This window comes from Manacus candei, unplaced genomic scaffold (assembly GCF_025592945.1).
Source record: "Manacus candei isolate 608988 ecotype Guabito, Panama unplaced genomic scaffold, ASM2559294v1 h1tg000178l, whole genome shotgun sequence".
In the NCBI taxonomy this organism is placed as follows: Eukaryota; Metazoa; Chordata; class Aves; order Passeriformes; family Pipridae; genus Manacus; species Manacus candei.
In genome coordinates, this window is record NW_026138226.1 from 44,032 (window position 1) to 67,972 (window position 23,941).

Below are 23,941 nucleotides of genomic sequence, written 5' to 3' on the forward strand. Positions count from 1 at the left end.
ACCCCCCCCGGGCTGGAGTGACCCCCTGGACACCCCCCCGGCCTGGAGTGACCCCCTGGACACCCCCCCTGGGCTGGAGTGACCCCCCTGGACACCCCCCCCGGGCTGGAGTGACCCCCTGGACACCCCCCCCGGCCTGGAGTGACCCCCTGGACACCCCCCGGGCTGGAGTGACCCCCTGGACACCCCCCCCGGGCTGGAGTGACCCCCTGGACACCCCCCCGGGCTGGAGTGACCCCCTGGACACCCCCCCGGGCTGGAGTGACCCCCTGGACACCCCCCCGGGCTGGAGTGACCCCCCTGGACACCCCCCTGGGCTGGAGTGACCCCCTGGACACCCCCCCGGGCTGGAGTGACCCCCCTGGACACCCCCCCTGGGCTGGAGTGACCCCCCTGGACACCCCCCCGGCCTGGAGTGGACCCCCCTGGACACCCCCCCGGGCTGGAGTGACCCCCCCTGGACACCCCCCTGGGCTGGAGTGACCCCCTGGACACCCCCCCGGCCTGGAGTGACCCCCACGGACACCCCCCCGGGCTGGGAGGGGGGAGGGGAGAGGGGGGAGAGGGAGAGCGGCTCGTCCCGGGATTGGGATGGGATCGGGGTGGAGACACACGGAGAGCGGCGGGAATGGGGCTGGGAAACCCCCCCGGGATTGGGATTGGAATGGAGAGACACGGATCCCTCGGGAACTGGGGTTGAGAGACCCCCCCAGGATTGGGATGGAGAGCTGGAATCCACAGGACACGGATGAGAAACCCCCCCAGGATTGGGATGGAGAGACACGGAGCCCTTGGGAATTGGGACTGAGAAACCCCCCCGGGAGTGGGATTGGGATGGAGAGACACGGATCCCTCGGGAATGGGGGCTGAGAAACCTCCCTGGGATTGGGATGGAGAGCTGGGAATCCACAGGACGTGGATGAGAAAACCCCCCGGGATTGGATGGGATGGGATTGGGATAAGAGAGCCCCAGATCCATAGGATCTGTGGGGCACAGGATTGGGATGGGGATGGAGAGAGGGCTCCAGATTCCATAGGATCCGTAGGACACAGGATTGGGATCGGGATGGAGGGAGGGCTCCGCATTCCATAGGAATTGTGGCCGAGGAACCCCCCAGGGTTGGGATGGAGGGAGGAGCGGGATCATCCCAAATCCCATTCCCTGGGATCGGGATGGGGGCGGGAGAGCCCTGGATTTCATAGGAAGCTCCAACGGAACCACCCTCGGGATTGGGATCAGGATCAGGATCAGGATTGGGATGGAAGAGACCCAGATCTGTCGGGATTGGGGTTGGGATCGGGATTGGGATTGGGATGGAGGAACCCCGGATCCGTCGGGGTTGGGATCAGGATTGGGATCGGGATTGGGATGGAGGAGACCTGGATCCATCAGGATTGGGATTGGGATCAGGATTGGGATTGGGATGGAGGAGCCCCGGATCTGTTGGGATTGGGGTTGGGATTGGGATGGAGGAGCCCCGGATCCGTCGGGGTTGGGATGGGAGGGAGCCCGGGGGGAACATCCCTGGAAAAGAGCCGGGATTGGGACGGAGGGAGAGCCCCAAATTCCAGGGGGGAATTCCAGCTGAGCCCCCCCCGGGATCGGGAAAAACCCCAAATCCGTCGGGATCCAAAGGGGGATTGGGAGAGGGGTGGGAGGGGAAACGGGAGATTCCCAAATCCCTGGAACCCCCTCGGGGTCGGGATTGGGGCGGGAGAGGGGAGGGAGGATCCCGGATTTCCCTCGGGATTGGGGGGGTGGGAGAGAGGGAACGTCCTGAATTCCTGGATGGGGTCAGGGGTGATCCCAAATCCCAGAATGGGGACAGGGATGATCCCAAATCCTTGGGATGGGAATAGGGATGATCCCAAATCCCAGAATGGGGACAGGGATGATCCCAAATCCCCTGGAATGGGGACAGGGATGATCCCAAATCCTTGGGATGGGAACAGGGATGATCCCAAATCCCTGAGAGGGGACAGGGATGATCCCAAATCCCAGAATAGGACAGGGATGATCCCAAATCCCAGAATGGGAACAGGGATGATCCCAAATCCCAGATTGGAACTGGGATGATCCCAAATCCCTGAGGGGGGAACAGGGATGATCCCAAATCCCAGATTGGGAACTGGGATGATCCCAAATTCCCTGGATCCACCTGGACCCTCCCTGGGATCGGGAACAGCCACAGCCCCCCCCATCCTCCCCCGTTTCCCCCCTTTTTTCCCAGGAAATGGTTTTTTTTGGGATCTGACCCAGAATGGGGACGGTTCCCCTCCCCCCCCAGGTCCAGAGGGACTGGAATTGTGGAATTCCAGGGGCTGGAGCAGCGTTTTTTTGGATAGTTCCGGATTCTCTTCCTTCCCCTCCCCCCCCCCCCCCAGTTCCATCCCCAAAATTCCTCCCAAAAAGGGGCAAAATTCCCAATTTTTTATTTTTTTATTTTATTTTAAGGGATTCAGGAGATTTTTTGCCCCTCCCCCCCCCCGGAAAAGGGGCAAAATTCCGGGTTTCTCCCGGAGCTTCCCGGGGTTTTTTTTGAGCCCATTCCGGAGATTTTGGGACCTTCCCCCTCCCCTCCCCCCCCCGCCGATCCCACCCCGAAAATTCCCCAAAAACGGGGGAAAAGTCGCGGCTTTTCCCCAAATTTTGGCCTTTTTTGATTCCAGGGATTTTTGGGCCCCTCCCCCAAAAATTCCCCAAAAAAGGGGGAAAAAAACCTCCCGAATTCCCAGGGGGGTTTTCCGGGGGGTTCCACCATTCCAGGCGGGAACTGAAGGGATCCCATCCCACTTTTCCCCGTTTTCCCCCCAAACCCCTCCGTCCCCGACCCCGAAAATCCCGAATTCCGACGGAAAAAGGGGATTTTCCCTCTGCAGTCACTTCATCCTCCCCAAAATTCCACGTTTTTTTCGGGAAAAACCGCCCCCTTTTCCGCCCCATTCCAAGATTTTCCCGGTTTTTCCCTCTTTTTTTGGGGGGAAATAATCCCATTTTTAAGGAAACAATCCCATTTTTAAGGAACAATCCCATTTTTAGGGAATAATCCCATTTTTAAGGAACAATCCCATTTTTTAACGCCCCATTCCCCGATTTTCCCGTTTTTTCCCTCTTTTTTGGGGGGGAAATAATCCCATTTTTAAGGAATAATCCCACTTTTAATGAAATAATCCCATTTTTAAGGAAATAATCCCATTTTTAAGGAACAATCCCATTTTTAAGGAACAGTCCCATCCCAAGGGCTCTGCCGTCCCCCGATCCCACCCGGAACAGGGGCGGGGGAAAAAAACCTGGGAATGAGAATTCCAGGAACCCACGTCACCTTTTCCAGGGGTTTTTTTTTTCCCTCACCTTCGGAATCCTCGGGATCCTTTTCCCCAAAAATGACCCCAAATCCCGGGAGAAACCCCCCAAATCCTGATTTTTCCACTCAGGGGTTTTTTGGAAGGTTGAAAAAGGAGGGAAAGGAGCAGGGCCGGAATTTTCTTGGCTGGAATTCCGGGCTGGAAAAGCTCCCGGGGCCCCACCCCAGGGCCGACTTTTTCCGGCTTTTTTTCGGAGCCGTTTTTTTTTCCACCCAAAGCCCCAAAACTGGGGCTGGTTTTCCATCCAAGGGGGTTTTTTTTCCATCCAAAGGGGTTGTTTTTCCATCCAAAGGGGGTTGTTTTTCCCGGGTTGGGAATGCTCAGAATTCCCAAGGGATGGATCTGCCCCCAGGACCCCCAAATTCTGCTTTTTATCCCCCCAAAAAACCCCAAAAATTCCCCTTTATCCCAGGATTTTTCTCCCAGCTCTTTTATTTTTCTCCCATTTCTCTTTTTAATCCCATTTTTCCTTTTCCCCCTTTTATGTCTCCCATTTATTTTATTTATTCCTCTTTTCATTTCTTTATCCCATTTATTTTATTTATTCTTTATCTCATTTATTTTGTCTTGTTTCTTTTCTTAATCCCATTTTCCCTTTCCCCCCTTTTATTTCTCCCATTTTATTTATTTTTCTTTATCTCATTTATTTTTTCTCATTTCTTTTTTCAATCCCGATTTTCCCTTTTCCCTCTTTTATTTCTCCCATTTATTTTATTTATTTCTCTTTTCTTTATCTCATTTATTTTTTTATCCCCTTTATTTTATTTATTTTCCTTTTCTTTCTCCCATTTCTTTTTTCAATCCCATTTTCCCTTTTCCCCCTTTTTTTCAATCCCATTTATTTTATTTATTCTCCTTTATCTCGTTTATTTTCTCCACCCCGTGTTTATTTATTTTCCTTCATCCCATTTTTCCTTCATCCCCTTTATTCCTTATCCCCTTTTTATTTGTCCCTTTTTTTATCCCCGTTTATTTTTTCATCCCTTTTTATCCCATTTGTATTTTTACCCCACATTTTCCAATTTTATTCCCCGTTTATTTCATTATTTATCCCACTCACATCCCCATTTCTCCCTTTTCCCACTCATTTATCCCATTTTTTTTCACTACTCATCCCATTTCTTTGTTTATTTACCCCTATTTTTACATTTATCCCCTTTTTTTGGGCTCATTCCCTCCTGATTTTCCCTTTTCTCTGCCCGACGGATCCATCAGAAAACCCCAAAATCTCCTTTTTCAGGCCCAAAAATCTCCGGTTTTAGTCCCAAAATCCCCCTTTGCCAAAAAAAATCTCGGGTTTTCCCCCCAAAAAATCTCCTTTTCCACCCCAAATCCTCCCCCCAAAATCCCCCTTTTTTGGGGATTGAATAAAAAACTCATTTTTTTCACCACCAAAATCTCCTTTTTCCCCCCCAAATCTCCTTTTCCACCCCCAAACCTCCTTTTGAGGGCCCACCAAAATCCCGTTTTTTCCGGGCACAAAATTCCCATTTTACCCTCATTTCCCCCCTAAAAAAAATTCCATTTTTAATCCCCAAAATCTCCAATTTTGGCCCCAAAATCCCATTTTCCCCCCCCCCCCAAAAAAACCTCCTTTTCCCCCTTTCCCTTCCCAAATTCTCCCTCCCTGCCCCAATTTTGGGGATAAACCCCCTTTTCCCAGCAGGAATTCCATCCCGGGGGGGGGTTGGGGGGAAACTCCCCCTTTTCCCAGCCCTTTTCCCCCAAAATTTGTGGGGAATTCTCCGCCCTGGGGGGGGTCGATCCCGATTTTGGGGGGGGGGAAATTCCCGAGGCCGCGTCCGGGGAGGATTCCCAGCTGGAATTTTGTACTGTATTTATTGTCTATACCGAGTTTTTTAAGGAATTCTGGACATTTACTATTTCTGGTGTAAATTAAAATCACTTTTAATTAATTAACCCCCCGCCCCCGCCCCCGCTGCTTCCCGCCGGAAAAACCGCGGGAATGGGGGCGGGAACCGGGATTTGGGGGGGGAAATTTGGGATCCGGATCTGGGATTTGGGAGATGGGGGAGGATTTGGGATCTGGATCCTGAATTTGGGGGTTCTGAGGGGAAATTTGGGATCTGGATCCGGGATTTGGGGATCGGGGGAGGATTTGGGATCTGGATCCTGGATTTGGGAGATGGGGGAGGATTTGGGATCTGGATCCTGGATTTGGGGGGGGCTGAGGGGGGGAAATTTGGGATCTGGATCTGGGATTTGGGGATTGGGGGGGGGATTTTGGGATCTGGATCATGGATTTGGGGGGGGCTGGGGTGGGATTTGGGATCTGGATCCTGGATTTGAGGGGGGATCCAGGGTGGGATTTGGGATCTGGATTCAGGGTTTGGGATCCTAATCCTGGATTTGGGGGCTCTGGGGGGGATTTGGGATCTGGGATCTGGATCCTGGATTTGAGGGGGGATCCAGGGTGGAATTTGGGATCTGACTCCTGAATTTGGGGGCTCTGGGGGGGGATTTGGGATCCGAATCTTGGATTTGAAGGGTCTCGAGTGGGATTTGGGATCTGGATTCAGGGTTTGGGATCCTAATCCTGAATCATGGGGGGTCGGGGGGTGGGATTTGGGATCCAAATCCTGGATTTGGGGGGGGTCCGAGGTGGGATTTGGGATCCGAATCCTGAATTTGGGGGCTGGGGGGGGGGGGATTTGGGATCCGAATCCTGGATTTGGGAGCTCTGGGGGGGGATTTGGGATTTGGGATCCAAATCCTGGATTTGGGGGCTCTGGGGGGGGGTTTGGATCCAGATCCTGGATTTGGGGGCTCTGGGGGCGGGATTTGGGATCCTAATCCTGGATTTGAGGGGGGGTCTGAGGTGGGATTTGGGATCCAGATCCTGATTCACGGAGGGGATTTGGGATCCGACTCCTGGATCTGGGGGCTCTGGGGTGGGATTTGGGATCCGACTCCTGGATTTGGGGGCTCCGGGGGCGGGATTTGGGATCCGGATCCTGGATTTGGGGGCTCTGGGGTGGGATTTGGGATCCGAATCCTGGATTTGGGGGCTCCGGGGGCGGGATTTGGGATCCGGGGGGTTCCTCCCCCCCTTTTCCCGTCCCGGGCTCCTCTGGAATTGCGGGGGATCCTCCGGGCTCGTCCCTCGCTGCCCCCCCGGCGCCGCCCCCTCATTAATTATTCCCCGGCCGTTGCTCTTTTATGGCCCCAATTTGGGCCGCGCGGCCCCGAGCACCCGAATTTACCCAAATTTATGCAGATTTATGCAAATTTTTAAACCCAACCACCCCCCCCGGAGCCTTTTTCCCTCTTTTCCACCCCCCCGGCCCCGCTCAGAGTTTGGGAAGCGCCGCCGCCGCCGCCCGCAGGATTTTCGGGATTCAAGAAAAAAAGCAGGAAAGAGGTGGGGGAAAAAAAAACAAAACCAAACCAAACCAAAAACCTTTGGAAAAAAATAAAAAGGGCAGGGAAAAATCGGGAAAAGCGGGAGCGGCGCCGGGATCCGCCCCGACCCCCCCTCCGCGGGTTTTTTTGGGGGAAAAAAGGGGATTTTTCCCACTGGGAAAAGGACAAAAAAAAACAGGGAAAAGGCGGGGGGGGGGGGGGGGGTTTTGCGGGATTCGGAGGAAGAAAATCCCGGGAATTCGGGTTTCGGGGGGAAAAGAGCCCCGAAAGTTTGGGAATTCCGCGGGGAAAGAATTCCCGGGGGGTTCGGGGTTGTTGTTTTGGGTTTGTTTTTTTTTTCCGGCTCCTTTTGGGGGCAAAGAATTCCCGGAACTTCGGGGTTTTTTTGGGTCGGGTTTCTGGGGAAAAAAAAATCCTAAAAACGTCGTTTGGGGGCTGGATTTGAAGGGGGGGGGGGAGGGAAAGAGTGAAAAGTTTGTTTTTCTCCTTCTTTTCACAGGAAAAAATCTCCAAAGCTTCACTTTTTGGGCTCCATTTCACGGAAAAATCCCCCAAAACTTTCCATTTTTCCTGGTTTTTCACAGGAAAAAAAAAATCCTTTTTCCTCATTTTCAGGTGAAGGATCCCCAAAAACCTCCATTTTTGGGCTTGATTTTTAGGGGAAAACTCCCTCAACCTTCATTTTTTCCCTCATTTCGTGGGAAAAGATCCCTCAAACCTCATTCCCCTCCTCGTTTTTCCAGGGAAAACCCCTGAAATCCTCATTTTTCGGGCAAAAATCCCCGGAACCTCCTTTTTTCCCCCCCCGATTTTTCCAGGAGAAAGCCCCCAAACCTTCATTTTCCACCTGCATTTTTTGAGGGGAAACCCTAAAAATTTGAATTTTTCTGCTCAGTTTTCCACCCCCACCCCCCGAAATCCTCCTTTTTCTGCCCGATCCGAGGGTTTTTCGGGATCCCGGTGGGAATTCCCCCCTCCCAGGGCTCCCCCCTCCCAGGGCTCCCCCCTCCCGCTGCTTTTCCAGCCTCTCCCCGCGGATCCCTCGGGGGGGCCCGGGGGGTTCCTTTTTCCCGGGATCCCTCGGGAATATCCCACAAACCTGGAAGGGTTTTTTACCCCCTTTTTCCTTCGGGATCCCTGTTGAACCCTTGGGAATATCCCAAAAACCTGGGAGGGGTTTTTCCCCCACTTTTCCCATCTGACCTCTGTTGATCCTTTGGGAATATCCCGGGAACCTGGGAGGGTTTTTTCCCCCATTTTTCCCATCTGACCTCTGTCCATTCCTCTGGAACATCCCAAAACCCCAGAGTGTTATCCCCCCATTTTCCCTCTGTCGATCCCTCTGGAACATCCCAGAATCCCAGAGTGGGATTTCCCATTTTTCCCTCTCTTGATCCCTCCAGAACATCCCAGAATCCCGGAGGTTGATCCCCCCCTTTCCCCTCTCTTGCTCCCTCCGGAACACCCCAAAATCCCAGAGAGTGATTCCCTCATTTTCCCTCTCTCGATCCCTCAGGAACATCCCAGAATCCCGGAGGTTGATCCCCCCTTTTTCCCCTCTCTTGATCCCTCCAGAACATCCCAAAATCCCAGAGGTTGATCCCCCCTTTTTCCCCTCTCTTGCTCCCTCCGGAACACCCCAAACTCCCGGAGGTCGATCCCCCCTTTCCCCTTTTTCCCCCCCGTGATCCCTCCCCCCCTCCCTTCCCAGGGCTCCTTTTCCCTCCCTCCCCTCTCCCTTTTTGGGGCGTTCCCCCCCGTTTCCCCCCCCGTTTCCCCCCCGTTTCCCCCCGTTCCCCCCGTTTCCCCCCCGGCAATGCTGCGCTGGCTGCGGCGGCGGCGCCGGAGCCGCTCGGAGCGCGGGGTGGCCCCGGTGACGGAGAAGCTCAAGGAGCTCTACCGGGAGAAGCTGCTGCCGGTGGAGAAGTTCTACCGGTTCCAGGAGTTCCAGTCGGCGCCGCTGGAGGAGGCGGATTTCGAGGGGAAGCCGATGGTGCTGGTCATGGGCCAGTACTCCAGCGGGAAAACCACCTTCATCCAGTACCTGCTGGAGCAGGAGGTCCCCGGCGCCCGCGTCGGCCCCGAGCCCACCACGGACTCCTTCGTGGCCGTCATGCACGGGGAGACCCCCGAGCTCATCCCCGGCAACGCCCTCGTGGTGGATCCCAAAAAACCCTTCCGCAAGCTCAGCCCCTTCGGGAATGGATTCCTCAACAGGTGGGTGGGAGGAGACCCCAAAACACCCCAAAATTTCCCACAACCCCCCCCCAAACTCCCACAAAACTCCCACAAAATACCCCAAAACAACCCCAAAACCATTCAAAACCCCACAAAACACCCCCAAAACCATCCAAAACACACCCCAAAACAAACCCAAAACCCCACAAAACTCCCACAAAATACCCCAAAACACGGGGAGACCCCCGAGCTCATCCCCGGCAACGCCCTCGTGGTGGATCCCAAAAAACCCTTCCGCAAGCTCAGCCCCTTCGGGAATGGATTCCTCAACAGGTGGGTGGGAGGAGACCCCAAATCACCCCCAAAACCACCCAAAACATCCCCAAAACTCCCACAAAATACCCCAAAACCCCACAAAAGTCCCTCAAAACCCCCAAAGCCACTCCATAACACCCCAAACCTCCCCAAAACTCCCCCAAAACCACCTTAAAACCCCTCCCAAACACCCCAAAACACCCCCCAAAACACCACCAAAGCTCCCCCCAAACACCCCCAAGATCCCCCAAAACACCCCCAAAACACCCCAAAACCTCCCAAAATTCTGTCAAGACCTCCCCAAAACCCCCCAAAACTCCCCCAAAACACCCCAAAATTCCCCCAAAACTCCGCCAACCACCCCAGAACACCCCAAAACACCCCAAAATTCCCACAAAACTCCCCCAAAACACCCCGGAACCCCCCAAAATTCTTGGGGGGCCCCGCCCAGCCCCCCCTTCCCCCCCTTTCCCCCCCTTTTGGGGCTCCCCCCCCTCCCTGGATGACCCATCCCTTTGGAATTCCGCCCCGCCGCTGCCAAATCCCGGGAAAACAGCCGGGCAGGCGGGGCCGGGGGGGGTCCCCGCGCTCTGGGGGGGGTCCCCAAACCCCCGGGGGGGGGGGGAATTTTGGGGGGTCCTGACCCCCCCCGACCCCCCCCCAGGTTCGTGTGCGCCCAAATTCCCAACCAGGTCCTGGAGAGCATCACCCTGATCGACACCCCCGGGATCATGGCCGGGGCCCAGCACCGCGTCTGCAGGGGTAAGGGGGGGCCCCAAAAACAGGGGGGGGACCCCAAAAAACGGGGGGGAGCCGGGGGGGTCCCCAAAAAACGGGGCGTGCCCCAAAACCCTCCCCGGGAAGGAGGGAGCCCAAAATCGGGAACGTCGTCCCTAAAGGAAAGGGGGGGGGGAGGAGCAGAATTGGGGGGCCCAAAAATCCAGGGGGGGTCCCAAAATCCAGGGGGGGTCCCAAAAAACCGGGGGGGAGTCGGGGGGGGGTCCCCAAAAAACGGGGCGTGCCCCAAAACTCCCCCCCGGAAAGGAGGGAGCCCAAAATCGGGAACATCGTCCCTAAAGGAAAGGGGGGAGGGAGGAGCAGAATTTGGGGTCAAGGGGGGTCCCAAAAATCCGGGGGGGGTCCCCAAAAACAGGGGGGGGGGTCCCCAAAAAACGGGGGGGAGCCGGGGGGGTCCCCAAAAAACGGGGCGTGCCCCAAAACCCTCCCCTGGGAAGGAGGGAACCCAAAATCGGGGGGAAATCCGGGGGAGGATCCTGAGACATCCCTGGGGAAAAGGGGGTCCCAAAAATCCAGTGGGGGTCCCAAAATCCAGGGGGGGGGCCCAAAAAACGGGGGGAAGCCGGGGGGGTCCCCAAAAAAACGGGGCGTGCCCCAAAACCCCCCCCCGGAAAGGAGGGAGCCCAAAATCGGGAACGTCGTCCCTAAAGGAAAGGGGGGGGAGGAACAGAATTTGGGGTCAAGGGGGGGTCCTAAAAATTCGGGGGGTCCCCAAAAAACCGATTTGGGGTTTTTGGGGGGATTTTGGGGTGTTTGGGGGGATTTGGGGGTGTTTGGGGGGAATTTGGGCGTGTTTAAGGAGTTTTTTGGGGGTGTTTTAGGAGGATTTAAGGGTGTTTTGGGGGTTTTGGGGGCCTTTTGGGGGCGTTTTGGGGGGAATTTTGGGGTGTTTTGGGGGGGATTTGAGGTTTTCGGGTGTGCTGGGAGGGGTTCCGGGGGGGTTTTAGGCCGTTTTTTGGGGCGTTTCGGGTCGATTTTGGGTCCCCGCCAAGAATTTGGGGTGGGGAAGGGCGGGGTGGGGCCCCTCCCCCCCCGCAGCATTCCCGGGAATTTTGCCAAATTTCCAGGAGGTTGCGGGGGCCCAACCCCCCCCCGGGACCCCCCCGGGCCCCTCCCCCCGCTTCCTCCCCCCCCAAAATCTGCCGAGGCTGCCAAAGGAGGGGGAGGGGCGGGAAAGGGAAAAAGGGGAAAAGGGGAAAAAAGGGGGGGAAAAGGGGGAAAAAAAAAGGGGGAAAGAGGGAAAAAGAGGGGAAAAGGGGGAAAAAGGGGGAGAAAAGGGGGAAAAGGGGGAGAAATTGAGGGAAAAAAAGGGGGGGGGGGATGGGGGGGAAAAAAGGGAGAAAAGAGGGGAAAAGGAGGGAAAAGGGGGGAAAAAGGGGGGAAGGGGGGGAAAAAAGGGGGTGGAATGGGATCATTTCAGAATTAAGGCTGGATTTAGGTCTGATTTTGGGATCTGGACACTCCTAATCCCATTTGTTCCCCATTTCTCCCATTTTTTCCCCATTTCCCCCCATTCCAGGCTATGATTTCCCAGGTGTGCTGCGCTGGTTCAGATTTGGGTCCGAATTGGGGATTTTTCCATTTCCTAACCCCATTTTTCCCCATTTTCCCCCCATTTCCCCCATTCCAGGTTACGATTTCCCCAGGTGTCCTGCACTGGTTCAGCTTTGGGTCTGAATTTGGGATTTTTACATTTCCTAACCCCATTTCCCCCCATTCCAGGTTACGATTTCCCCAGGTGTCCTGCACTGGTTCAGTTTTGGGGCTGAATTGGGGATTTTTACATTTCCTAACCCCATTTCTCCCATTTTTTCCCCATTTCCCCCCCATTCCAGGTTACGATTTCCCCGGGGTGCTGCGCTGGTTCAGCTTTGGGTCTGAATTGGGGATTTTTACATTTCCTAACCCCATTTTTCCCCATTCCAGGCTATGATTCCCCCGGTGTCCTACACTGGTTCATATTTGGGTCTGAATTGGGGATTTTTACATTTCCTAACCCCATTTTTCCCCATTTCCCCCGTTCCAGGCTATGACTTCCCGGGTGTCCTACACTGGTTCAGATTTGGGGCTGAATTTGTGATTTTTCCATTTCCTAACCCCATTTCTCCCATTTTTCCCCATTTCCCCCCGTTCCAGGCTATGACTTCTCGGGGGTGCTGCGCTGGTTCAGATTTGGGGCTGAATTGGGGATTTTTACATTTCCTAACCCCATTTTTTTCCCCGTTTCTCCCCATTTTTTCCCCATTTCCCCCCATTCCAGGCTATGACTTCCCAGGTGTGCTGCGCTGGTTCAGATTTGGGGCTGAATTGGGGATTTTTCCATTTCCTAACCCCATTTCTCCCCATTCCAGGCTATGACTTCCCGGGGGTGCTGCGCTGGTTCAGATTTGGGGTTGAATTGGGGATTTTTTACATTTCCTAACCCCATTTTCCCCTGTTTCTCTCTCCCCCAGGCTATGACTTCCCGGGGGTGCTGCGCTGGTTCGCCGAGCGGGCGGCGCTGGTTCTGCTGCTGTTCGACGCCCACGGGCTGGGGGTGTGTGCCGAGTGGGCGGCGGCGCTGGGGGCCCTGCGGGGGCTGGAGGACAAGGTGCGGGTGCTGCTGTCCAAGGCCGACGCGCTGGAGCCGCAGCAGCTGCTCCGGGTGTACGGGGCCCTGCTCTGGAGCCTGGGCCGGGCGCTGAGCTCGCCCGAGGTGCCCCGCGTGTTCCTGGGGGCCTTCTCGGCCCGGCCCCTGCCCCACCCCGAGAGCAGGAGGCTGCTGGAGAGGGAGCAGAGGGAGCTGCTCCGGGAGATCCGCGCCCTGCCCCGGCACGCCGCACGGGACAGGGTCAACGAGCTCGTCAGGAGGGCACGACAAGTCAGGGTGAGGGGACTGGGGATCCTGGGGTTGGGGGGATTGGGGATCCAAAAACCCCTCAGGGATCCTCAGGGGTTGGGGAGATCCAGGGATCCCACCAGGGACAGGGTCAACGAGCTCGTCAGGAGGGCACGACAAGTCAGGGTGAGGGGACTGGGGATCCTGGGGTTGGGGGGATCCAGGGATTGGGGGGATCCAGGGATTGGGGGGATTCAGGGATCCCACCAGGGACAGGGTCAACGAGCTCGTCAGGAGGGCACGACAAAGGGTGAGGGGATTGGGGGGATCCAGGGGTTGAGGGGATCCCAAAACCCCTCGGAGCTTCCCAGGGATCAAAGGGATCCCTTGGGCCCCCCTGAGTCCTGATGCCCCCTGGTGACCCTGGTGACCCTGGGTGCCCCCCTGGTGACCCCTGATGACCCCCTGGGTGCCCCCTGGGTGACCCCGGCGTGCCCTTTGCCCCCAGGTGCACGCCCTGATCGTGTCCCGGCTGCGCCAGGAGGCCCCCTCGGTGCTGGGCACCAGCGGCCGGCGGGAAGCGGCTGCTCCGGAGGCTCCCGGAGCTCCTGGCCCAGATCCAGCGGGAGCAGCAGATCCCGCCCGGGGACCTCCCCGACTGCGCCCGCCTGCAGGTGGGGGGGGGGGATTTGGGGGGGCCAGGGGGGGGGCCAGGGGGGGTTGGGGGGGGGTCGGGGGATCCCCACTCCCTCTGGGGGGGATCGGGTGGCACCCGGAGGGATGGATTGGGATCCAGGGGGATCTGGGGGGGATCTGGAGGGACCATGAGCCCCAGATCGGTGGGATCCAGTGGGATCCAGTGGGATCTGGAGGCACCCCTGACACCCCCCTCCATTGGTGGGATCTGGTGGGACCTCACTGGATCCAGAGGGATCCCGACCCCCAGTTCAGTGGGATCTGGTGGGAGATCACAGGATCTGGTGGGATCTGGAGGTGCCTTGACCCCCATAGTGATGGGATCCCCCAGATTGTTGGGATCTGGTGGGATCTGGACCCCCCTGACCCCCAGATCGTTGGGATCCCGTGGGATCTGGACCCCCCTGACCCCCAGATCGTTGGGATCCCGTGGGATCTGGAATCCCACCGGGATCCCCCACGATCGTTGGGGATCCCGGGGGTTCCCCCCTGATCCCACCCCCCCGTCCCCCCGTGCAGGAGCAGCTCCAGTGCCAGGACCTTTCCCGGCTGCCCCCCCTGAAGCGGCCGCTGCTGGTGGGGCTGGACGAGCTCCTGTCCCGCGACCTCCCGGCCCTGACGGACCTGCTGGGCCCCGACCAGCCCCCCGGGGGCCCGGCCGTGCGCGGGGGGGCCCTGGACGGGGCGGGCGCCGGGCCCTTCGCCGCCGCCAGCGACGACGAGGACGACGAGGACGAGGAGGAGGGCGAGGAGGACGACGAGGAGTGGGTGGTGATGAAGGACAAGGCCAAGTACGACGAGATCTTCTACGGGCTGGCGCCCAGCGGGGGCAAGCTGAGCGGGCGGCGCGCCCGGGGCTGGATGGTGAGCAGCAACCTGCCCAGCTCCGTGCTGGGCCGCATCTGGCAGCTCAGCGACGTCGACCGCGACGGCATGCTGGACGCCGAGGAGTTCGCCCTGGCCGGGCACCTCATCGGGGCCAAGCTGGAGGGCAGGGGGCTGCCCGCAGACCTGCCGCCCAGGCTCGTGCCCCCCTCCAAGAGGAGGCCCAAGGGGTGCAAGGAGTGAGCCCCAAATCCCTCTGAAATCACCCCAGAAATCACCCCCAGAAATCACCCCCAGAAATCACCCCCAGAAATCACCCCCAAAAATCAACTTTGGGCCTCCCCTAATCCCTTCCAAGAGGAGGCCCAAGGGGTGCAAGGAGTGAGCCCCAAATCCCTCTGAAATCACCCCAGAAATCACCCCCAAAAATCAACCTTGGGCCTCCCCCCCACACCCCTCCAAGAGGAGGCCCAAGGGGTGCAAGGAGTGAGCCCGAAATCCCTCCGAAATCACCCCAAAAATCAACCTTAGACCTCCCCTACCCCCCTCCAAGAGGGACCCCAAAATCATGCCCAAATCCCCCCAAATTCCCCCAAATTCCCCCAAATCAGGGACCTCCTACCCCCCAAAACCAGAGAACCCCCCCAGAATGAAGGACACACACCCAGGGACCCCAAAAAAACAGGGAACACCCCCCAAAACCGGGCACACCCCGACAGGGACCACCCCAAAAATCCCCTGAACCAACGACTCCCCCACACACACACCAAACCAGGACCCCCCAAGCACAGAAACCCCCCAAAATCCAAGGAATTTCCCCCCGGGACCCTCAAATAAAATCACAGTGAGACTGAGGCGGGTGTCGTGATTTTGGGGGGTGAGCAAAGGGCACATTTGGGGGGGGGTGTTTAGGGTGCGTTTTGTGCGGTTTTAGGGTACATTTTGGGACTTTTCGGTCTCCACAGCGCCGGAGATAAACAATGACCTTCCCAAGATGGCGGAGGGACGCGGCATTTCCCGACCTCCTCAAGATGGTGGCGAGGCCTTTCCTTCCCTCACGTGGTGTTTGACCCAACCGGGGCGGGGGGGGGGGGGGAGTTGGGGCCACTTTGGGACTTTGGGATCATTTTTGGGAGGTTTAGGATCGTTTGCGGCGTTTTTAACTCACTTTAGCCGCGCTTTCTGTAGCCCGTTTGGACTCCGCCCTCCCCAAGATGGCGACGCGTCTCTCCCTCCTCAGAATGGCGGCTCCCTGCGGCGCTCCCTCCGTGGCGGTCGAGCACATCTGGGGGCGCTTGGGACACATCTGGGGAGCTGTTTGGGCTCACTTTGATATTCGGGATAAATTTACTGTCTTTGGGTCCTCCGGGTGTGTTTTAACTCATTTCGGAGCCAGATTTGTGGCACATTCGGACACCGCCCTTCCCAAAATGGCGGTGCCCTGTGTGTTCCCGCCCTTTTTCCGGCCATGGCGGCCGGAAGCCGCCTCAGGGCCACTTCCGCCTTCCCCCCCCCCTTTCCCACTCTGCCCTCACGAAATGGCGGCGGACGAGTCGTTCCTTCCCTTCGGCCCCGGCGCTCGGAGCGGCCCCTCCGCCGCCTCCCGCCGCCGCTCCCGCGGGCCCCGCAACCGCAAGAAGGGCTGGAAGCGCTGGAGCGGCCCCGAGGCGCGGCTGGGCCGCGAGATCGGCGATTTCCTCGAGGACGTGGGGCTGCAGGAGCGGGCGGCGGGGTGAGGAGGGCGCGTGAGGAGGTTTGGGGGGGTCCCAGGAGGGGGTTTACGGGGGTCATGAGGGGGGTTTGGGGGGTCGGGAGGGGGTTTAGGGGGATCATGAAGGGGTTTGGGGGGTGGTCCTGGAGAGGGTTTGGGGGGATCCTGAGGAGGTTTGGGGGGTGATGAGGGGGTTTAGGGGGGTCGTGAGGGGGTTTAGGGGGGTCATGAGGGGGGTTTGGGGGGTCATGAGGGGGATTTGGGGGGTCGGGAGGAGGTTTAGGGGGGTCATGAGGGGGGTTTGGGGGGGTCATGAGGGAATTTGGGGGGTGGTGAGGGGGTTTTGGGGGTCTCTAATTTTCGGAGGGTCCCAAACTTTGGGGGGGAGGCTCCTTGACGTTCAAGGGCTCCCTAATTCTGAGAAAGGATCCCTAATTTTGTGTGTGTGTGTCTCTTTTCAGGGGCCTGATCTCGGAGCAGCCCAACGAGGGGCTTTTCTTTCTGGACACGGGAAATGCCCCCAAAGGTGAGGGTTTTTTTTGGGGGGGACCCCCCCAAATTTCACCTCCCTCCTTCCCTGAGGGTTTGGGGGGTCCCTGAACTCCTCCGACCCCCCCAGGCCGACGCCTCAGGAGGACCCCAGAGAAGCCCCTTCACGTGGACCTCGTTCTGCAGCCCCTCTCCAAGGTGCCCCCTCCCAAAAAGTGAGTCCAAAGGGGCGATTTTGGGGTGTCCCCCCCAAAAAATACGGGTCTGGGGGGGATTTGGGGGGGTTCAAAGTCCCTAAAAAGTGAGGGGGGGGGATTTGGGCGTTCAAACCCCCCCAAAAAAGTGAGTTTTAGGGGGTTTGGGGGCTCAAACCTCCCCAAAAAAAGTGGGTTTTGGGGGGATTTGGGGGGTTTGAACCCCCAAAAGTGAGTTTTGGGGAGGATTTTGGGGCTCAACCCCCCAAAAAAAGTAAGTTTTGGGGGGAGGATTTTGGGGCTCAACCCCCCCCCCCAAAAAAAGTGAGTTTTGGGAGGATTTTGGGGGATTCAAAGTCCCTAAAAAGTGAAGGGGAACGGATTTTGGGGCTCACCCCCCCCAAAATACTGAGTCTGGGGGAGGATTTTGGGGCTCAACCCCCCCAAAAAAAGTGCTTTAGGGGGGTTTTGGGGGGGTTCAAACCCCCCAAAGTGAATCTGGGGGCTCATTTTCGGGGGTCCTGCCCCCCCCTTTGTGCAGCATCTCCGCCCACCAGACCCCCCACGGGCGGAAGGAGAGGAACCGTCGGGAATTTTGGGAGAAAAAGGCGGAAAAGGGGATTTTCCCGCGGGGGGGAGCGACGGCTCCGGCGCCGCCTGAGCCGGGGGGGGGCCCCCAAACCCCAAAAACCCCCCGAACTGGGGCGCTCCGACCCCCAGAGGGGCTTCTACGACATCTGGGGGGAGCACAGTGAGTCATTTTAGGGGGGTTGGGGGCAGTTTTAGGGGGATTGGGGCAATTTTAGGGGGGTTTGGGGTAGTTTTAGGGAGGGTTGGGGGCAGTTTTAGGGGGGTTGGGGGCAATTTTAGGGGGTGGGAGGCGATTTTTGGGGGGGTTGGGGTAATTTTAGGGAGGGTTGGGGCACTTTAGGGGGTGGGAGGTGATTTTTAGGGGGTTTTGGGGTAATTTTAGGGGGGTTTGGGGCAATTTATGGAGTTGAGGGGTGATTTTGGGGGTGTGGGGGTGATTTTTAGGGGGGCTGGGGCAGTTTTGGGGGGTCAGGAGCAATTTATGGGGGCGAGGGATGATTTTTTGGGGCAGATAACAAGCATTTTTTGGCAGGTTCAGAGCAGTTTTTAGGGAGGCTAAGGGCAGTTTTTAGGGGTGGGGGTTAATTTTTGGGGTTGGGGGGCACTTTGGGGGTCCAGGGGGGTCTCTGGGACCCCCCCCAAAGGAATTTTGGGGCCCCCCCCAGACCCCCTGGAGGAGCCCCTGGCGGGGCAGGACCTCTGGTACCTCCAGCAGACCAAGAAGCTGCCGGTGCAGGTGAGATTTGGGGGGTCCCAGGGGGGGTTTGGGGACCCCCCCAACCCACCTTGGACCCCAAAATCATGTCTGAGCCCCCAAAACCATCCCTGAGACCCCCCCAAACCTCTCTGAGACTCACCCTCCCCCCTCCCAGGACCCCAAATCCCCCCTCAAACCTCCCCCCCAGAGACCTCAAGACCTCTCTGAGCTCCCCAAACCCCCCCCCCCGGGAACCCCAAACCCCCCCTGGGAACCCCAAACCCCCCCTGGGAAACCCCAAACCCCCCCTGGGAAACCCCAAACCCCCCCCGGGAACCCCAAAACCCCACCCCCTGGGAACCCCAAAACCCCCCTGGGAAACCCCAAACCCCCCCCTGGGAACCCCAAAACCCCCCTGGGAAACCCCAAAACCCCTTGAGACCCCCCCAAAACCCTTCTCTGACCCCCCTCCCACCCCCCCAAAACTCCTCTGAACCCTCCTAGACCCCTCTGGGACCCCTCAAATCTCTCTGAACTCCCCAAACTCTCTCTGAGTCCCCCCCCAAAACCCCCCTGAGCCCCTCAGACACCCCGGGGACCCCCCAAACCCCCTTTGACCCCCCCCAAACCCCCTTTGAGCCCCCCCCCCATCCCTTTTAAACCCCCCTAAAACACCCCTGGAATTGTCCCACCCCCCTCAAACCCCCTTGAGACCCCCCCTAAATCCTCTCTGACCCCTCCCCAAGTCCCCCCTGCCCCCCTGGGTGCCCCCCCCGAGGGTGGGGGGTCTCATTTTGGGGGTGTCTTTCCCAGAGGCCCCCCCGGCTCCGGACGAGGCCGTCGCCCCTTCCCCCCGTCGAGGTCATCGGGGCCGGGGGGTCCTACAACCCCCCCTTCCAGGCCCACCAGGTTTGGGGGGGCTCAGGGGGGGTTTGGGGGGGTCCTACAACCCCCCCTTCCAGGCCCACCAGGTTTGGGGGGGCACGGGGGGGTTTGGGGGGTCCTGGGGGGTTTTGGGGGTCCTACAACCCCCCCTTCCAGGCCCACCAGGTTTGGGGGGGCACAGGGGGGGTCTGGGGGGCTCTGAGGGGGCTTGGGGGGGTCCTGGGGGGTTTTGGGGGGTCCTACAACCCCCCCTTCCAGGCCCACCAGGTTTGGGGGGTCACAGGGGGGGTCTGGGGGGTACTGGGGGGGTTTGGGGGGGTCCTGGGGGGTTTTGGGGGGTCCTACAACCCCCCCTTCCAGGCCCACCAGGTTTGGGGGGACCCACAGGGGGGGTGGGGGGTCCTGGGTATTTTTGGGGGGTCTCAGAGGGGGTCTGGGGGGCTCTGAGGTGTCCTGGGGGTGTTTGGGGGATTCCCAGTGGGATTTGGGGGGTTCCCAGTTGGGATTTGGGGATTCCCAGGTGGGATTTGGGGGTTCCCAGGTGAGATTTGGGGGGTTTGGGGAATTCCCAGGTGGGATTTGGGGGTTCCCAGGTGAGATTTGGGGGGTTTGGGGAATTCTCAGTTGGAATTTGGGTATTCCCAGGTGGGATTTGGGGGTTCTCAGTGGGATTTGGGGGGTTTGGGGAATTCCCAGGTGGGATTTGGGGGTTCCCAGGTGGGATCTGGGGATTTTGGAGGGTTCCCAGTAGGATTTGGGTGCTCCCAGGTGGAATTTGGGTGTTCCCAGTAGGATTTGGGTGCTCCCAGGTGGGATTTGGGGGGTTTGGGGAATTCCCAGTAGGATTTGGGGTTTCCCAGGTGGGATTTGGGGTCATTCCACGTCCCCCTCCTCCCAGGATTTGCTGCTGCGGGCGCTGGAGGTGGAGACGAGGAGGAAGAGGGAGGAGGAGAAGGTGGAGAGGAGGCTGAAGGTCCACGAGGAGCCGCCCTCCGAGGTGGGAAAAGGGGGAATTCCGGGGGGAAAGCGGGAATTTGGGGGGTGTCAGCCCCGGAATTTGGGATCTGAGCCTTCCCACCCCGGAATTCCGCAGGAGTCGAAGCTGAGGGAGCAGCTGGAGGGGCTCCTGGAGGAGGAGGAGGAGGAGGAGGAGGAGGAGGAGGAGGAAGGGGAAGGGAAGGAGGAGCCCCCGAAAAAACGGGAACAGCCGGGAAAGAAAACGGAGAAACAGCGACGGAAGGAGAAGGAGGAGAAGGAAAAGGTGAGGGGGGGAGCGGGAATGGGGTCGGGAATGGGATCAGGAATGGGAATGGGGGTGTTTGGGATCTCCCTGCGGGGGGGCCGGGATCAGGAGGGACCTGAGGGGGGGTTGGGATTGGGATTGGGATTGGGATGATCCCTGGGGGAGGGGGTGGGAGCCGGCACAGGCAGCGCCGGGTCGGGGTTGGGATCGGGATCGGGATTGGGATCAGGATGGGGATGCATCCCAGTGGGACTGGGATCAGGATTTGTTGGACTCTGTTCTCCCTTTCCAGAGGCAGCTCCGTGTGGGGTCCCGCGTGGCCGCCCTGCGGCTCCAGGGGCTGTTCCGGCTGCGGGTGGGGTTGGGATCAGGGTTGGGATCAGTTTTGGGATCAGGTTTGGGATCAGGATTTGTCCCCTTGCAGAGGCAGCTCCGTTTGGGGTCCCGCGTGGCCGCCCTGCGGCTCCAGGGGCTGTTCCGGCTGTGTGTGGGGTTGGGATCAGGGTTGGGATCAGGTTTGGGATCAGGATCAGGTTTGGGATCAGGATGAGGATGAGGATCAGGATTTGTTGGGATCTGTTGGCAGAGGCAGCTCCGTTTGGGGTCCCGTTTGGCCGCCCTGCGGCTCCAGGGGCTGTTCCGGCTGTGTGTGGGGTTGGGGTCAGGTTTGGGGTCAGTTTTGGGATCAGGATCAGGATTTATTGGGATCTGTTGGGATTTCTCTCCCAGAGGCAGCTCCGTTTGGGGTCCCGTTTGGCCGCCCTGCGGCTCCAGGGGCTGTTCCGGCTGTGTGTGGGGTTGGGATCAGGATTTATTGGGATCAGGGTTGGGATCAGGATCAGGTTTAGGATCAGGATTTGTCCCTTTCCAGAGGCAGCTCCGTTTGGGGTCCCGTTTGGCCGCCCTGCGGCTCCAGGGGCTGTTCCGGCTGCGGAGCCTCCGCAGGGCCCTGAGGCAGCGCCAGGAACGGGAGCGGGAGCGGAAACGGCTGCGGGAGCTGAGCCGGCGCAGGAAGGAGAGCGAGCCCAGGAGGCTCGGCAGGAAAAGGTGGGGAGGGGGAAAAAAGGGTTTGGGGGGGAAAAGGGGGATTTGGGGGGGAAAAGGATTTGGGGAGGGAAAAAGGGATTTTTGGGGGGAAAATGGGGAAAAAGGGGGGTTTGGGGGGAAAAAGGGGGGTTGGGGAGGGAAGATAAAGCTGATTTTGGGGCAGGAAAAGCCAATTTGGGGCCGGAAAAGGCAATTTTGGGGTGGGAAAAGCCGATTTTGGGGCCGGAAAAGGCAATTTTGGGGTGGGAAAAGCCGATTTTGGGGGCAGAAAAGTCGATTTTGGGGCCAGAAAAGCTGATTTGGGGCCAGAAAAGGTGATTTTGGGGCGGGAAAAGCCGATTTTGGGGCCAGAAAAGCTGATTTTGGGGTAAGAAAAGCCAATTTGGGGCCAGAAAAGGTGATTTTGGGGCAGGAAAAGCCAATTTGGGGCCAGAAAAGCCGATTTTGGGGCCAGAAAAGATGATTTTGGGGCCAGAAAAGACAATTTTGGGGTGGGAAAAGCTGATTTTGGGGCTGGAAAAGCTGATTTTGAGGCCGGAAAAGCCGATTTGGGGCCAGAAAAGCTGATTTTGGGGTGGGAAAAGGTGATTTTGGGGCCAGAAAAGCCAATTTTGGGGTGTTTCCCCCCCCAGGTACGAGGACCCCGGGCCCGAGGTGCAGCTGAGCGAGGAGATCCCCGAGAACCTGCGGAGCCTCCGGGTGGGTTTTTGGGGGGGAACCCCCCCCTTTGGGTCGGGTGGGAGCCCCCCATGATGAGCCTCATCCTTGCGCTCCGAGAATTCCCGGGAACTCCCCAGGATTCCCAGGAATGTGAAGGATTTGGGGGTCCCGGGGCCTCGGCGAGGGGTCGGGACCTCGGGGGCTGAGGGGGCAAGAGCCCGAAATTTGGGGTGGGGAGGGGGCTCTGAGTCCCTAAAACACTTGGGAGTGACCCAAAAAACTTGGGAATGCCCTAAAAAGTTTGGGAATGCCCAAAAGAAGCTGGGAATTCCCTTAAAATTCCAGTCTCCAGAGGAGCAACATGATCGACCTCAGGGGCTGAGGGGGCCAAGAGCCCGAAATTTGGGGTGGGGAGGGGGCTCTGAACCCCTTCAAAAACTCGGGGACACCCCAGAAAATTTGGGAATGCCCCAAAAAACTTGGGAACGTCCCAAAAAACTTGGGAATGCTCCAAAAAAACTGGGAATTCCCTCAGAATTCCAGCTTCCAGGGGAGGAATATGATGAACTGAGGGGTGGGAGCCCAAAATTTGGGGTGGGGAGGGGTCTCTGAACCCCTTAAAAAACTCGGGGACACCCCAAAAAACTTGGGAACGCCCCAAAAAGTTTGGGAATGCCCCAAAAAGTTTGGGAATGCCCCAAAAACCCTGGGAATTGTCCTGGAATTGCAGCCTGAGGGGCACCTGCTCCGGGATCGCTTCAAGAGCCTCCAGAGGAGGAACCTCATCGAGCCCCGGGAAAGGGCCAAGTGAGTTGGGGGGGGGGGTTCAAAACCCCCCAAAATTCGGGGGGAGCCCCCCAAAATTCGGGAGGTTGGGGGAGGGGAGGTTTTTGGGGCGGGTTTGACCCGATTCCTGCCTTTTTTGCCCCAGATTCAAGAGGAGGTACCGGGTGAAATACGTGGAGAAAAGGGCCTTCCGGGCAGTCACGTGAGTGGGGGGGACAGGGGGGGTCACCCCAAAATCCCCCCGGCCTGGGGGGGCAGGGGGGGTCACCCCAAAATCCCCCCGGCCTGGGAGCCCCCCCGACCCCCCCCCTTGGTTCTGTTTTAGGGTGTGAGCAGAGACCCCCCAATAAAGGGCCTGGACCAGCACGGGGGGGGCTTCTTTTTTGGGGGGGGGGGGGGTTGGGGGGTAACTGGACCCCCCCAAGGGAATTGGGGGGGTCTGAACCTTGTTGGGGGGGGTTGGGGGGCAATTGGACCCACCCTGGGGGCAACTGGACCCCCCCCCAGGGGAATTGGGGGGGGTCTGAACCCCCCCATGGGGCAACTCAACCCTCCAAGGGGCAACTAGACCCCCCCTCAGGGGATTTGGGGGGGTCTGAACCTTGGGGGGGGGGGCTGGGGGGGTCAGACCCCCCTGTTTTGGGGGGGGATCACAGGGGAAGGGGGGAGGGACACCCCAAAACACCCCCCAGGGCTCAGCAAGTGCCTGTGGATGCCTTTATTTACAGACTGGGGGGGCTCTGCCCCCCCCAAAATAAATACAGCCCCCAAAAAATAGAAATGCACCCCCAAAAGGTATAAATACACCCCAAAAAATTAATACAGCCCCCAAAAATATAAATACACCCCCCAAAAAATATAAATGCACCCTAAAAAATAAATATACCCCCCCCCAAAATAAATACAGCCCCCAAAAATATAAATACACCCCAAAAAATAAATACACCCCCTAGAAATATAAATATACCCCAAAAAATTAATACACCCCCCAAAATATAAATACACCCCCCAAAAAATATAAGTGCACCTCCAAAAATATAAATACACCCCCAAAAATAAATACACCCCCCCCCAAAAATATAAATACCCCCCCCAAAAAATAAATACACCCCCCAAAAATATAAATACACCCCCCAAAAAATAAGTACTGCCCCCAAAAATATAAATGCACCCCAAAAAATAAATACACCCCCAAAAACATAAATACACCCCAAAAATAAATACAACCCCCCCAAAATAAATCACACACCCCCCAAAT

At 58.1% G+C, this 23,941-nt stretch overlaps 2 protein-coding genes across 2 annotated transcripts; both read left to right on the forward strand.

Annotated features, from left to right (window-relative positions):
- Positions 1 to 6,633: 6,633 nt before the first annotated feature.
- LOC127463885 (EH domain-containing protein 2-like) lies at positions 6,634 to 15,234 on the forward strand. Its single transcript, XM_051773906.1, is given in 7 exon segments — positions 6,634 to 6,748; positions 7,250 to 8,967; positions 9,908 to 10,005; positions 12,495 to 12,907; positions 13,368 to 13,436; positions 13,438 to 13,533; positions 14,075 to 15,234. Coding segments are annotated over 6 exon segments (1,626 nt in total). The 5' UTR covers positions 6,634 to 6,748; positions 7,250 to 8,566; the 3' UTR covers positions 14,624 to 15,234.
- Positions 15,235 to 15,871: 637 nt separating this feature from the next.
- NOP53 (NOP53 ribosome biogenesis factor) lies at positions 15,872 to 23,049 on the forward strand. The gene is given in 14 exon segments (XM_051773892.1): positions 15,872 to 16,112; positions 16,553 to 16,617; positions 16,711 to 16,795; positions 17,316 to 17,406; positions 17,408 to 17,525; positions 18,031 to 18,101; positions 18,876 to 18,971; positions 19,846 to 19,944; positions 20,041 to 20,208; positions 21,062 to 21,237; positions 21,870 to 21,936; positions 22,628 to 22,704; positions 22,829 to 22,885; positions 23,009 to 23,049. Coding segments are annotated over 14 exon segments (1,371 nt in total). The 5' UTR covers positions 15,872 to 15,918; the 3' UTR covers positions 23,016 to 23,049.
- Positions 23,050 to 23,941: the final 892 nt, after the last annotated feature.